General features: G+C 44.4%; 1 protein-coding gene across 1 annotated transcript in view; it reads right to left on the bottom strand.

The window, feature by feature from the left end:
- Positions 1 to 10,566: 10,566 nt before the first annotated feature.
- The window catches only part of LOC117811970, a 57,412-nt gene continuing 51,580 nt past the window's right edge, over positions 10,567 to 16,398 (bottom strand). Inside the window, exons 32-33 of the mRNA XM_034682479.1 lie at positions 13,062 to 13,223; positions 10,567 to 12,902 (exon numbers count right to left, since the gene is read on the bottom strand). Of these exons, the coding sequence (XP_034538370.1) occupies positions 12,631 to 12,902; positions 13,062 to 13,223 (434 nt within the window). The 3' untranslated portion in view covers positions 10,567 to 12,630. The remainder of the gene's footprint in view (positions 12,903 to 13,061; positions 13,224 to 16,398) is intronic.

Raw genomic sequence — 16,398 nt, 5'->3', positions numbered from 1 at the left:
TCCTCGTCAGATATATAGATATTCATATTTATATTTAATGTTTCTGGATATCAGGAGCAGTTAGTATTTTTAGACTAAAGTGGTGGAAGATCATTGAAGGTTCATGAGTTTGTGGAGAGTTGGATGAAGCGTAAACTCTCTGTGAGTGGATTTTTCAAACTCTGCGTGAACTCGGGAGTCTGGCAGCTGCCTCAGAGTTTTTATTAGAAACTCTCTGGAAGAGGTTTTTGTTTCAGCGCTGAATCTTCGTCAGGTCATTTCAAAGTGAAAAAACATGGAGGTCTGTTCTGGCTGGCGTCTGAACCCCGCTTGTTTAACTGATGTAAGCTGTCAGTTTGGCTGCAGAGCGAGCTGCCAGCTGTGATCTGCGTCAGACGTGATGCTGAGGCAGCATCTGTTCTGTGGCCCGCGCTGACGGACCTCTGCATCAACCTGAAACAACAGCTCTGAATCGGACTCAGCCTCAAAGTCAGATTTCTAAACCGTCAGAAACACAACGCTGTGTCGTTACCGAAGGCTCAGGCTTCGGGGCCGGTGGATGGTTGGGTCGGTGGCGAGCTGCAGCGTGCTGCTCTCTTTGGAAGGTGATCCTCTCTGCAGCAGGGGAACAGATGGGTTATGTAACAGAGACTCAGACCTGCCAGGTTCCCCAAATGAAGGCTGTGTGTGGATGCAGCTCATGTGTTATGATGTAATTAGCTGCCATACTGTGACATTAGAACCAAACCATTTACAGGAGGGAGTCCAGGATGGTGCAGGGCTGCAGGGGCGGGATGAGGAATAACACCACTGCTTTAAAATAAAATATCAGGAGGTAATTGTTCTTTCACTAGCAAGGACCACGGCACACAAGGATATAAGTTTGAACATTTAATGAATTAGCTGTGCGTAGTGTGGCCCAGCAGAAGGAGACTCAGGATGGGGGTTCCGTCTCACCATTATCCTGCTGAGCTGATCTTGACCCGGGTTGTACCTGGAAGTGGACAAGGGCATAGAAGAAGAGAGCACAAGTTGAGTAGGAGAGGATAAGGAAAAAGGTGAAGTGCAGTAGAGAAAGGTGAGGGGGGTGGTATGAAGAATCACAGACAAACAGTTGGAGTAGGCTGGCTACGTTTAAGTATAGCTTATCAGGTGATTGAGGGTGTGGTTTAGGCGTGGTCCTGCTCCCGAATTGAAGTTAACACCTTAACTTCATTTCTTTATAATATCTTTACCAGGCAACTAGAGGAAGTAAAGATGTAATGGATACAAAGTCAGGGGTCAACCGATATTGATTTTGCGATACAGATGATTAGTAGTTGATGAAACTGATAACAGATATCTGACGCTGATATGCATAACCTGTAAAATACAGTCAAAATGAAAGAGTAGAAATTGGAATATTAAAAAACTCCTTTTAGCAAATGTTTAATAAAAACTTTCATCATCACATACAGGAGTTAAACAGTCACACTTTAGTCGTGTTCACACCAGACAAGGATAATATAATTTGCTTGCTTTATTCGTTGGTATGTAAACGCCACAATGTTCAATGTCTAAATGCTCCATTCATAAAATATGGACGTAGTATCCGTGACGTCACCCATCTGTTTCTGAAGAGCTGTTTTGAGGCCAATCGGCGGCGGCAGCCATATTGCTGCTGTCAAGCGATTGTGACGTAAAGAGGCGGGCTTTGAGCCTCCTCGCCAACAGCTACAGTGTTCAGAAATGAGCTATCCAAACTACACTCGTCTTTTGAACCAGGCTGTGAGCCATCCTGGACAAACCCCTCTCACCCTCTTCATGATGAGCTGTGGCTGATGGGGCGCTCGTTCAGTCAACACATCATCCCACCACGGTGCAAGACTGAATGCAGAAATGGAGGCCACAGACTGCACCACGCTGACCACTGACCCCCCCATGGACAGATCCTTATTTTATTTTATTTTTTATTTCATTTTTAATTATTGAAACTTCTTCTTGATTGTACTTATGTCTGGGTTGCTGTAACAACTGAATTCCCCCCCAGGGGGATCAATAAAGTAATATCTTATCTTAAACATGTTTATTTCTGCTGTGAAGATCGGCTTCTTTGAACTGGTGTGTATGTGGTTTCAGGTACTTCCTGAGCCAGCCTCAAGTGGATCCTCAATGAACTGCAGTTTTTAGCATTTTCCCATTGGACTCATATTTTTAGACCAGAGGTTGCCGCTTGGTTGAGAGAAAGCAAAAGGTTCAGGATCCAAAATGCAGACTAATAAAGGTTTTAATCTTACTTTAATCAAAACCCATGAGACAGAACAGAGAACATAAAGAACAGTAAAGACACGAGTCAGACTCACAGTGGACTGACTCAGGGGAGAGGAAGCAGAGAGACTGAACACACAGGTGTGACTGAAGACAGGTGGAAATAATCAGGGAGCAATCCGAACAAGAGCAGGAGATGAAACTAAACCAGACACAGAAGGAAGAAGAACTACAAAATAAACAGGAAACACTGAGACGAAATACACACAAGTACACAAGACGTGAAAATATAAAAGCAAAATCTGAGGGATGATCAATAAAACAGGGAATTACTTCTGTTCTTCACATAATGATCAGATTTATCAATTCTCACGAATAAACGAATCAAGCGATTGTTTTTATTATTTACTTTAATGCTTTAAGAAGCAAATTGTTCAATATTAGAGAGTTGATTTCAGAGTCTTGGGGGTAAAGGTTTTTTTATGCAGCATGTTGGAGTGTATGAAATCTTCCTTATCATCAAAGCAGAGTGAATATAAACAGCAGTGAAGGGTTCAAAGCCTTAAAGAGGATTATTTATTTATTTATGACACATTTCCATACTCAAACTCACATTTACATTACATTAAAACATTCTGAGACATCTCGCAGACATGCCTGCTCTTTAACATGTAAACACACCGGGCCTGTTCATACATAAACATCGTGTAACTGCAGCAATTAGACACACTGTCAGGGGGACTGGATGTATTGATGAGTCCTCAGTGGGGGGAGGGTCGCGTGACAGAAGAGCCTGAATGGATATGAAGTGAATTAATATCCATATCACAGAGATGCATGCTCCATATCTGCAGGACAGATGTCTCAGAGGCGCCCTGTACCCTTTATCCCTCCTCACATGGAGGACAGGGAAATGCAAGGAGCTTATCAACAATCCAGGACAAAAGGGGGACGGAGGGAGGGCGGGGGACAGGGGGGGGGATGTAGGGGAGCTGGTGCTTAGATGAGAAAATTTCTCTGTGTTATTGCACTTTGTGGTGGAAGCCCGCGAGGCTCAATGACACCGAGCAGAGGAGGGACACTGTATGAAATATCGTCCGTGGAGCCCTCGGCCAAAAACACCAAACACAGCGGATGAAAATGTGACATATTGTTCACAGAGCTTCAGGGAGATCTGGATCTCTGCAGAGCCGGACTCCAGACCCTCTGTTTATTTCCCAAGATGACCGCACGGTTTATTGACTGAAGAGGAGCCCAAGCTTCCTAGCATCAGATTCCACTTTTACAGATGGACAGATCATGACAGAGGATACAAAGCCACTACGATCAGGACATCTGATCCGGGTCTCTAACCGCCGCTGCCCACAACCAATGATTCCTAAACTGCTCTTCCCATTACGTCACTTTCAGGGTCTCTGTGGGACCGCTGGAGGCCGCAGTGTTGGGTTTCAAAGCCTGTTAGTGGGTCGCTGGCACATCCCTCTGCAGGCCTATACCTTTGAACCTGAGATCAAAGTTCAAACGAGTGAAAGCGGAAAGAAGAGGACAAAGAAAGACTTAAACGTATGGATTCATAACATGAGAACGCTTAGTTAAAACACAGATATGGATCTGAAACATGAGAGACAAAAAACTGCAGAAAATATCAGAAGAGATGTGATGAAGAACCTTTCTTCATTACATGCAATACAGTAGAGCAGGCATGTCCAAAGTATGGCCCGGGGGCCAATTGCGGCCCAAGGTCCATTTATTTATGGCCCCAAGCTTCCATCTTAAAATGTGTTTTTTATAGCACAGATATTAATCACATTCTGAATCATCTGTACATTTGCAGTTTCTTTCAAGCGCACAAACAAAACTAAAGTCAATCCAGAAACGTCTCAAAAAGCTTCATATGGACTCCCTGTCCAAAGTCAAAGCTCTGGGGATTCTGCAAGATGGCAATAAAGAACAAACACAAGAACTCTTAAAGCTGACAGGTTTACAAATTAATGTTTTTATCATGATGTGAAAATGTTCTTGATGAACACTAAAAGTTCAGAAGACACAAAAGAGGACACAAGACAAAATCAAAATCAGGAAATTGTACAGAAAAGGGAAAAATCTGGTGCTTAAAAAATGTTCGGAATGCAGGAAAATAATTGTTTTGTTCTTAAAATGTTGTTTGCTGGTCAGAAAAGTCTTAAAAACAACATGAAAAAGAAGTGTGATGAAATCCAGATCGTGATCCTACCATAGAAATATAATGATACAATATTTTTCCCACATTGTCCGACCCGAATGAAAAACATTCTCCCCCAGAAGAAGATAAAGTCTGCTAATGTTTACATGGCTTGTGGAGAACTGAAGACTTCCTAGTTACTGTTTTGTTGAGAAAAAATGTAAATAATTGTCATTAAATAGAGATTTCATATATAACTTTTAGGATTCCTGAGTCTCAGTAGGAGCCACTGGCCCTGAGGTATTCTGACAACATCAAATGTGGCCCTCTTTGAAAAAAGTTTGGACATCCCTGCAGTAGAGGGTCTTGGCGGCGGTTTCTGTCTGCTGTCTTTGTTTTTATCCGTATAAATATCCGAAACTTACAAGAAACGTAAAATACCTTTATTGTGAAAATCAGGAAGATGTTCAGCGAATTCAGGAAACAACATTTGGGATAACCCAAAGCTACTGACGGCTACGCCAAACAGCGTAGGTTAGAATTCATCCAATAACAAGCTAACAAGCTTTGGTTTTTCCGTTGATTCTTTAATGAATTGTTAAAACACTTTGTTCAGCTTCTTGCTGTTTTTAAACTTTGCTTTGTAAATAAATTTGACTCAGCTTAAGTTAGCTAGCAAACAATAATGCAGGGCTCTCAAGTACACACATTCCAACCTGTTCACACGCTCACACCTTGTATTTATCCATCCATCCATCCATCCATCCAAACATCCATCCATCCATCCATCCATCCATCCATCCATCCATCCATCCAAACATCCATCCATCCATCCATCCATCCATCCATCCAAACATCCAAACATCCAAACATCCATCCAAACATCCATCCATCCATCCATCCATCCATCCATCCATCCATCCAAACATCCAAACATCCATCCAAACATCCATCCATCCATCCATCCATCCATCCATCCATCCATCCATCCATCCATCCATCCATCCATCCATCCAAACTTCCATCCATCCATCCATCCATCCATCCATCTATCCAAACTTCCATCCATCCATCCATCCATCCATCCATCCATCCATCCATCCATCCATCCATCCATCCATCCATCTAAACTTCCATCCATCCATCCATCCATCCATCCATCCAAACATCCATCCATCCATCCATCCAAACATCCATCCAAACATCCATCCATCCATCCATCCATCATCCATCCATCCAAACATCCATCCATCCATCCATCCATCCATCCATCCATCCATCCATCCAAACTTCCATCCATCCATCCATCCATCCATCCATCCATCCATCCATCTATCCAAACTTCCATCCATCCATCCATCCATCCATCCATCCATCCATCCATCCATCCATCCATCCAAACATCCATCCATCCATCCAAACATCCATCCATCCATCCATCCATCCATCCAAACATCCATCCATCCAAACATCCATCCATCCATCCATCCATCCATCCATCCATCCATCCATCCATCCATCCATCCATCCATCCATCCATCCATCCATCCATCCATCCATCCATCCATCCATCCATCCATCAATCCAAACATCCATCCATCCATCCATCCATCCATCCATCCATCCATCCAAACATCCATCCATCCATCCATCCAAACATCCATCCATCCATCCATCCATCCATCCATCCATCCATCCATCCATCCAAACATCCATCCATCCAAACATCCATCCATCCATCCATCCATCTTCTTCCGCTTATCCGGGTCCGGGTCGCCTCAGCAGGGAAGCCCAGACACTCCTCTCCCCGGCCACTTCCACCAGCTCTTCTGGGAGGATACCGAGGCGCTCCCAGGCCAGCTGAGAGACATAGTCTCGCCAGCGTGTCCTGGGTCTTCCCCGTGGTCTCCTCCCAGTCGGATATGCCTGAAACAACTCCCCAGGGAGACGCCCGGGAGGCATCCTGACCAGACGCCCAAACCACCTCATCTGGCTCCTCTCGATGCAGAGGAGCAGCGGCTCTACTTTGAGCCTCTCCCGGATGTCTGAGCTCCTGACCCTCTCTCTAAGGCTGAGCCCAGACACCCTGCAGAGAAAGCTCATTTCGGCCGCTTGTATTCGCGATCTCGTTCTTTCGGTCACTACCCACAGCTCGTGACCATAGGTGAGGGTCGGAACGTAGATTGACCGGTAAATTGAGAGCTTTGCCTTCTGGTTCAGCTCCCTCTTCACCACAACAGACCGGTACAGCGTCCGCATCCCTGCAGACGCCGCCCCGTTCCGTCTGTCAATCTCACGCTCCCTCTTCCCCTCACTCGTGAACAAGACCCCGAGATACTTAAACTCCTCCGCCTGGGGCAAAGACTCTCCTCCGAAACCTTGTATTTCTCATGCAGAGTAATTACTAGGACAACACCCAGCAAGTTGCGCCGTTTTTCCTTAAACTGTGGAACAGGTAGGAGTCAAGAGGGTTTCCCGTAGAGTTCAGAAGGGGCTTGCCACGCACCAGCTAATCAAGAAGAGAGAAATATAGCTACCCGACAGCCAATCCAAAAATAGCAACACTGTATCCGGGTAAAACAACGCAACAACATTACATTCCAAAGAAAAGGATGCACATGCGCAATGCAGACTGACCGCAGATTAGAAGATGCAGTCTGTCTGCTCTTTATACATTCAAACGCTGCATAGTTTATAATGTAAGGTGCCTCTCATGCTTTTAGCCAGATCACATATGGAGAACATTTCAACCCGACTTCATCCTGACTCCTTCCTGCCAGCCTCCTGAAGTCTGTGACTCGGTTGTGGGTGTCGTGTTTTCTACTATTTGTGCTGTGACAACATTCTCATGCATGGTGGGGTTCCATTAACACAGAGACAGAAGACATGACTGAATACCCAGCAGCCTTCCACCTGAACCAAACAGAGTGTTTCCAGTTGTGTGAGTTCACTGTATGCAGATAATCTCCCGCTGTGAGCTGCAGGAGTCTCCTGAGATCTCCTGAAGTTCTCAGGACACGTCAGGAGTTCATGTGTGGAAGGATCTGTAGAAGCTCCCTCTTACATTTCTGTGAATGTGTGAGGAGTCATTCATCCATCCAGAGGCACAAAGGCTCTTTACCGTCCACAGCAGGGGGAGGGGTCAAGGCCTGAGGACACCCCTCTCCTGTTACACCACCTCCACGCTCCTTTGTGATCCCGCCGGATCTGTGCATGACTGTGGTGACTCCCGAGAGTCAATCTGTGAACAAACGCTGGGCTTCTCCTCACCTGTGGGAGGAACTGTCATGGGAGCTGTAATTAGTGGTCAGACGGGGAAATGCAAACACCGGAGAGCGGAGGAGTGCGAGGGCGTTGTGTTTTGTGGTGCGAGTATCACATAATCCCACAAACAGAGAGGACGCTTCCAGAGAGAGGCGACACACAGGCAGGGCGAGTGTTTCACGGTCACAGCATGGGAGGAATGGACCCGCCCGGGCCGTGATGGAGCTGTCAGCTGGTGATGTGGAGGTCAAAGGGCACCGGGAGGACACAAAGATGGAGGTCAAAGTGATCAATCGATGCTCTGCGTCCCTCGGGGGCCGTCAGCTCAAACTTGACGGAGTTGGAAACACACAAACTGTCTCTGTTTGGAGGGAAACCCAAATATTTGGGAGGAAATAGATCCCACATGTGCACGCGGCTTCATGTGGAGCGCTGACGTGTCACGCAGAGAGTAAACTAATTACTCAGAGATCAATGCAGCGGCACATGAGCGTGACCTCTATGTGTGTTTAGTGAATAAACTGAAGTGATGTTTTACAGTAAGAGAGCTGAGTCACGGGCTCTGTAATCATTCACAGATCTCTGCCTGATTAATGCCTCCTCTCAGGGCTCTAACAGGTTTGCACCACAGACTCGGAGCTGTTTCCACTCCACATGCTCCGTTAGCTGCTACATGCATGTGTGTCTGTACATGCTAAGAGCACACCGAGACATGAGATGGTGCCAAGTCATTAGAAAGGCGGGGCAGGAATACAACCCGGTTCGCATTGTTTGAAAAGAGGTCAATAAACTGATAAGGAACTGTTGGTCAGAAGTTAAAAGGAACCCCGACTGTGAGGACTAATAGGTATAAATCTGCTTTAAAGGTGACATATGCAAAATGGACTTTTTAATGGTTCTCTACCTGAAATATGTGTCCCTGTCTACAAACCCCCCGAGAATGAAAAAAATCCATTCTGCCCCTGTTCTGATTTCTACACCTTTCTGTAAATGTGTGTGAAACGAGCCGTTTCAGACTTCCGTGTTTTTGTTACGTCACAACAATATCCGGTCTGTAACAGGAAGTCAGAGCTCGGAGCTTGTTCAGCCCATAGACTGTATAAAATACAACTCAACCCCTCCCCCGTTTTTCATTACCTGCACACGTATGTGCTAACAAGGAGCTTAGGAGGGAGGCATGCTAGTTGTAGGCTGTCTTAATAAACACAAAGGTCGGTTTTACTCCCCACGTCTGCAGATTTGAAGATCTTGAAGTGGATGATTTTTAAGTGCTAGCGCTAATTAGCATAGCCACATAGCTACATGTTCGTAGCTGTAGCTGTGTACCAAGACACACGTCTACATACTGACAAATAAAACAACAAGAAACACTAAATCTGTGACCAATCCTTCAAAAAAGGTCCTGCTGCCTTTCTGGCAGAGGTCGGTTTTACTCCCCACGTCTGCAGATTTGAAGATCTAGTGGATGATTTTTATTTATCATGGATAAGTGCTAGCGCTAGTTAGCATAGCCACATAGCTACATGTTGGTAGCTGTGTACCAAGACACACGTCGACATACTGATAAATAAAACAACAAGAAACACTAAATCTGTGACCAATCCTTCAAAATGGTCCTGCTGCCTTTCTGGCAGAGGTCGGTTTTACTCCCCACGTCTGCAGATTTGAAGATCTAGTGAATGATTTTTATTTATCATGGATAAGTGCTAGCGCTAGTTAGCATAGCTACATGTTCATAGCTGTAGCTGTAGCTGTGTACCAAGACACACGTCGACATACTGATAAATAAAACAACAAGAAACACTAAATCTGTGACCAATCCTTCAGAAAGGTCCTGCTGCAGGCGCCTCTCCGTCAGGATCAGATTCTGGATCAGATTCAGAGGGTTGAAGTAATGTGATCTCTGAGCAGCCGTGTATATTCAGCCAACATGTAAACATTAGATCAACGTGCTGGACAGCCGAGGCCACACCCATGGTGTCAGAGAGAAAACAGAGTGTTCTGAGGAGGACTGAAGAAGAGGGTTTTTCAGGCAGACCAAAATCTGATTTCAAAGTGTTTTTTTGAGCATAAACTTTAAAGGCATGTTTTGGGGACCTCTTAGACCAATATATTTTGATGAAAAAGAGCGTAATATGTCACCTTTAAATCAGGTTTATTGTTAGGTTTTTATCCATCTGAGAGATCAATACCAACTATGATTGATTATACAATCTCCCCTCTGAGTGTCTTTTCATACCTACGATCTCACGCTCTGCAGAGAAACTCATCCAGGGCTTTCTCACTTAGACCAAGGGTTTATCTGTTCAAGTCTTCACATACAGACTGACCATCACAGCCTACAGTTCTTAAACCTGATGTGAAGTTTCACCTCAATGATAACCTAAAACAGCTTGTGGACATAAATAACCCTTTAAACCATTTGAACCTTTAGTTTTTCAGCGTGGACCTGCTCCTTTAAACCCAAAGTCCTTCAGAGACTTCGACCTTCCCTTGTTGTTCAGCATATCTAAAATGTTAAATTTGCAGCGTGTCCCTCCTGCTGTTATTAATCTCTGCCTCAGATGTCTGAATATTTTGGTGATGCTAAACAGCATTCTGCAAAGACTTTATGCATATGACTCATTAAGCAGCCATAATAACGTGTAGAGAGAGAGAGAGAGCATAAATATAATGTTGATTATGGATTTGTTTGAGTCCTATCTCTGAATGGTGGGAGATTTTTAATATGCAAAAACAAGGCTAATGATGTGAGGATGCTGTGGCCTGCTCTGGCCTTTAATCTCGCTCCATTCATCTAATCCTTTCTTTCTTCAAAGCCTCCGGAGGACAACAAAGCCTGAGTGACACACACTTTTCTCCACAACTGCTTTAAAGATTAAATATCTTCATCCATTAATCACAGCGGAAGCACATCATGTTTAAAAATGTGTTTTATTATGAATATCTCTGCAGCGTTTAGTATTCAGAAAGTGTACTGAGCCAGCCGGAGCAGTATCAAACTGCAGATTTGAAGTATGAAATAAACATGCTGTGGTGGATCACACTGTGCAGAGATCATCAGGCACATCTAAGGACAGTCTTTATACGCGGTCACAGCTCAGTTAAGACAAAAGGGTACGATCGCTCTCTAAAGGTGGCGTCTCGACTGATTCTGTGGTGAGCAGGACGGTGAACTATGAACAGAGAGTAAAAAAAACAAAGAACACAACAATCCAACGAAAGAAATAATACAGAAATAAGACCAGTAAGAAATATTTAAAGACTGAAATCCACAAACTATACAGATCACACTCACACACGCCTGTTCCTGTAGGACAGGGGATCAGGACCAGAGGACTGTCGTGACATTAGGAGGATAAAGGTCGTGATTTTAGTTTAAGGCTGAGGAACATGGACCGTCTTATGAAGTTACACTTAAAGGGACAGTTCATATTTGTGTATGTAGGGTTCTATGAGGTCACACAGGGTTCTGGATTTTCAGCATGGGTAGTGTTCTGGTCTCTGTCTGTAGTCTGAGTCGTATCCACCAATCAGGTGTCAGCAGGAAAAACAGTCTGTATGGAGCATAGACTGTATATACAATGGACGTCATCTCGCTCGGCTTGAAGTGAGGCTGCCACAAAAACAGCTCCCTCTAGTGGCTGGTTGCAGTATAGGTCAAAAACTCTGTCTCCCCCATTCATTTGAATGGAGCTGCGGTCAAACTTTAAAAAATAAATACACGTCGTACGAATGTTTCTCACATCCATATGCTGTGGTGATATGTAGTTATTATTTGACTGTTTTGTGTTCAAGGCCTCTTTTTTCTGAAAAGGTTCTTCATTAGTTATTAGAGGTTAAAAAACAGGGTTTTACTTCCTGGTTTACTTTGATTCACAGCTGCCGTAGAGAGAAACTCCGTAGGACCTCAGGACGGTACTGTAGGGCGGAGCTTGTTACTGTGGAAACACACAAATTCCCTACTGTGCAGACTCTGGCTGCAGAGAATTTACAAGATGGCAGCGTTCTGGAACGGGATATTTTGGCTTCAAAACCGTACAATGGGAAAAGGTGGAGCGACGCTGTCCATTATATATACAGTCTATGGTATGGAGAGCAACAACAGGTGTTCTAGAATTCTGACATCAAAGACAGAGTTCCAGAATTTTGTCTTTGATGTCAGAATTCCGAGAACAAATGGAACATTCCGTGAAGAAGGTCAGAGCTCAGTGTCTCTAATCCTCTTTCATAGACCTCCATTCAACAAACAAACATTGTAGACGTAGTTTTCTTCTCCTCTTGAGGACAGACCTGACAAAGCTTGACTTTTGACTTTTGACTAATCTGCATCATGATGTTGTTATTTCAGCAAACTTAAGACCCGTTAATTACAAGAACATCACAAGAACATCAGTTCCTGTTTCAGGTTCATACCGCTGAAGGAAGCCAGAGTGAAGCCTCTGTGGAACTGTTCACAGTGAAACTGAGACTCAGTAGAAACAGGTGAACGGGCGCTCCTCTGGGGGATGTAATGAACTAAGAAATTACATTTTATGTTGAAGATTCCTACACTGGAGTTACTAAAGGTTGACATTCGTTCCTTGAGGTGTGTTTCCTCAATCACTGTCAGATCATGAAAAAAACGGTCCAAAGAAAGGGAGTTCAATAATGTTACGACCTCTTCTCATAATGTTACGTTCATTCTCTTTACTTGGCACTAATACTCTGTCGTGTTCCCAAAACTTTACAAGAAAAAGTTAGACACTCATAAAAGACTTTATAGACCATGAAGTGATTTATGGATGCACACACTGTGGCAGCTCTTTGGATCATAAATACAGTCAGTAGTAGCTTTGTTTGCTTTCCACAAACACGTGCACTGCACATCGGAAGCTATTTGTTCAACCCTCTGTGGTGTCAGACGTCCCTCTCGGGTGTCAGACGTCCCTCTCTGGTGTCAGACGTCCCTCCCGGGTGTCAGACGTCCCTCTCCGGTGTCAGACGTCCCTCTTTCCAAAGAACTTTTTGAACACAGACTTGTTTCGTGGACGTGGAAGGCTGGTGTAGCTCCTCAAAGCCTGAGAGTCCTGACAGATGTCCTGCTGCCATCCAGCTGAGGCCAGCAGAGGGCGCTCTGGGTTTCTGCTTACGCAAGAACTGTCTGTTGATGATTTGTCACCTACGACCAGAGTCACGCAGTAGTTGGAACCTCTCTCAGGGCCTCGGCCGCCAGCAGCGTGCCACACGGGTTTGATCTTCTGAAAAGTAGCTGAAAGAAAAAACAGAATCAGATGTTTATGATCCACAGACAGGATCAGCTGTGTATGATGCTCTGTCATGATCAGCTGTGTATGATGCTCTGTCACGATCAGCTGTGTATGATGCTCTGTCACATGTTAATCAGGGAGGTTAATAACTGAGAGCTAACCCGAGGTGAAGGAGTGGGAGCGGCGCTTGTTGCTGAGCCAGTCCTGATCGCTGCAGACCGGGGAGCGAGGAGAGACGGAGGTGTTTTCTCTGGTTGTGTCAGACAGACGGTGACTCATTGCTTGCTTCACACTTCCTTCATCACCATCATCATCATCGTCGTCTGCAGAGGGATAAACAACCATTAAAAGAAGAAATGTAACCAGCAGTTAAACCTCAGAGAAAATAAACTGTGCTAAATCTGCTGTCATGTTGAGATTAAGAGTTAAGACTTTGATTGGTACAAATTTAACCTCAACTTTGTTGTAAACTTGTTAATAATGTGGGACACCAATGTTACGTCTTGTCTGCAGAGTGTAAGGCACAGAGACGTAATGTTTGGGCGAAGTCGTACCACCTCTGATCGTCCCTCCAAGGTTAGAAACAGAGATGGAATAAGGGGAAGAAGGTGGCAATGTGAGGCGTCAGAGCCGGCAGGAGGGAACAATACTTTGTGTATGTGGTGCACCAACAAGCCGTGCCTCTCAAGCTTAATACTGAACTATGTAATTGCACAATGGGACACCCATTTATAGGGATGGGTACCGAATTCGGTACTTTTATAGGTACCGACAGAATTCCGTTGGTACTACCGAGTACCGACTCACGTAAAATCAAACGGTACCATGTTTCGGTACCTGAAGGCATCCCTGTGACTGTGAGGGAGTGGAAGAGTAGGTGATTTTCCATTTCCATCGCCCTTTAATAAAGTCAGGGACTGACTGGGTGGACGTCTCCGCTCTCTGCTCTCTGCATCTGCACGGGAGCGCGCCAAACGGAGCCTGCAGCTGACGGGCGCGCACACTCACCGCGAGGCAGAACTGCATGAGGATTCAGTTTATTTTCTACAGTCTATGGTTGAGACTGACCCTCTCGCTCTGACTGCTTGCCCCGTTTATAACCGTTCCTGTGTGCGTGAATGCCCAACAAGTAAGCTGTGTGTCCTGTTATTATACAGAGACGGAGAACTGACTTTTTCCCGTTCGCAGGCGTTCACGTGTGTTCATTGATAAACTCCTGAAAGAGCAATTAGACGCCACGAGCACGTGTCAGCTAATATATCTAATCACCTATATAATCCTGTTTCTGTTCATTTCATGTTAAATTAAATAAATATGTTAAATTAAACAAATTTGAGATATTTTTTAATTAATATTTATTACCACATAAAAACACAAAAGTACCGAAAATTGGTACAGTTGAGTACCGGTACCGATTCCCAGGTACCGGGTATCGGTACCGTATCGGTTCAAATGTGAAAGGTACCCATTCCTAACCATTTACGCCGTTTGAGGGTGCAATGTGTAAGCACAAAGGCGTGATGTTTGCAGGACTAAACTTCCAGCACTGCTGCAGAGCTGCAGTGAGTGACGGGCGAATGTTTCATACGCCACATGAAGCAGCTTGAAGCAACGCTCTGTGTTGACCGTTGGAGAGTAGACAGTGAACATGATATATCTGACACTATCTTGTGTGTCAGGACACGATGTAACCATAGACTGTTTAAAATATGGACATAGGATCTGTGACGTCACTCATCTGTTTCTGAAGCGCTGTCTTGAGGCCAATCGGCGGCGGCGGCCATATTGCTGCTGTCGAGCGATTGTGACGTAAAGAGGCGGGCTTTGAGCCTCCTAGCCAACAGCTACAGTGTTGCCGCCTGTCAATCAAGTCAGCTGTGCCTCTCATTGGAAAATTCACCCCCCCTACAGTGTGTGCCGATCAAGCGGCAACCTCCGGTCTAAAAATATGAGTCACTGCGGAAGTGTTAAAAGCTGCAGTTCATCGAGGATCCGCTTGAGGCTGGCTCCGGAAGTACCGGAAGTCACATACACATGAATGGGAAAAAGACGATCTTTTTAGCATTAATAAACATGTTTACAGCCTGGTACAAAAGATGAGTGTAGTCTGAATAGCTAATTTCTCAACGTCCTCTCACTGTGAGGGGGGTGAATTTTTTTCTAATTCGGCAATTTCGAAGATATTGAGATTACCAGTCTTCCAATGAGAGGCACAGCTGCCTGTGGGAACACTGCAGCTGTTGGCTAGGAGGCTCAAAGCCCGCCTCTTTACGTCACACTGGCTCGACAGAAGCAATATGGCTGCCGCAGCCGATTGGTCTCAAAACTGCTCTTCAGAAACAGATGGGTGACGTCATGGATACTACGTCCATATTTTTTACAGTCTATGGTGCCGATAGAGAAATTAGCTATCCAGACTACACTCGTCTTTTGAACCAGGCTGTAAACATGTTTATTTCTGCTGTAAAGATCGGCCTGTTTGAACTGGTGTGTATGTGGTTTACAGTACTTCAGGAGCCAGCCTCAAGCAGATCCTCAATGAACTGCAGTTTTTAGCACTTCTGCATTGGGCTCATAATTTTTAGACCGAAGGTTGCCACTTGGATGTCACCTAACCGAAATTTTCAAGTAAATCAAAAAAGCATAAACTCTTGAATATTCTTGTTATTTTATTATTTAATATCAACTATTATCTTTATGTGTGTCAATTTAGTATTTTGTAATTAATTTTTTGATATTAGAACATAGAACACTGAGGCTTCAAATAAGCTCTCTGAGTTTTCTGCCTCTTCCTGAACTGTTTATTATTTATATTTGCTCTAATTGTGCAAATTAAGAAACAGAAACAGAAACACCAAACAGAGAAATGAAACAAGGAAGTATTTGGCGAGCTTTTAAAGTAATAATTAAGAATCTGTTTGTTATCTCATTTCAACATTTATGATGTTTTAAAATTCATGTTAATATAAATATTTTAAAGATGATGCTCCCTTATTGCTGAGCTCTCTGAGTCTCTGAGCTTTAAGCTGTTTTTCTTTATTGTTCCCTCCTTTCTTTATTCTGGGACACATTTATTTAGTTTTTCTTGTGATTACATTTTTTTTAATTTTCCTCTATTTAATGTTTCTGTTAAAAAAACTGACTCCAGAGAAACTCACTCATATCCCAGAGTACCAGACTAACATGAGTCCTTTAGAGAGGTGAATCTGTGAGCGGTCTCTGTACAGGCCTGGTGTAATAACACCACAGCTCCCCCTAGTGGCACACAGTCCTCCTGCAGCAGCCAATCATGTTCCCTCAGTGGTTAGAGCGACTGAAAGACCGCAGCACTTCATAAAACCTGAACTCATCGTATAACTCCAAAACACCCAGAGGGGAGACAGAACCAGGACCAGGACCAGGACCAGGACCAGGACCAGGACCAGGACCAGCTCTGAGGTGGGATCAATAACCAGGAGAGGATCCTGCTCCAGCGCAGACTCAGAGGAGAGGATCCTG

This window comes from Notolabrus celidotus, chromosome 4 (assembly GCF_009762535.1).
Source record: "Notolabrus celidotus isolate fNotCel1 chromosome 4, fNotCel1.pri, whole genome shotgun sequence".
NCBI lineage: Eukaryota > Metazoa > Chordata > Actinopteri > Labriformes > Labridae > Notolabrus > Notolabrus celidotus.
Note: the sequence above shows the minus strand (reverse complement) of the source record. Positions and strands in the feature narration are given on the sequence as shown.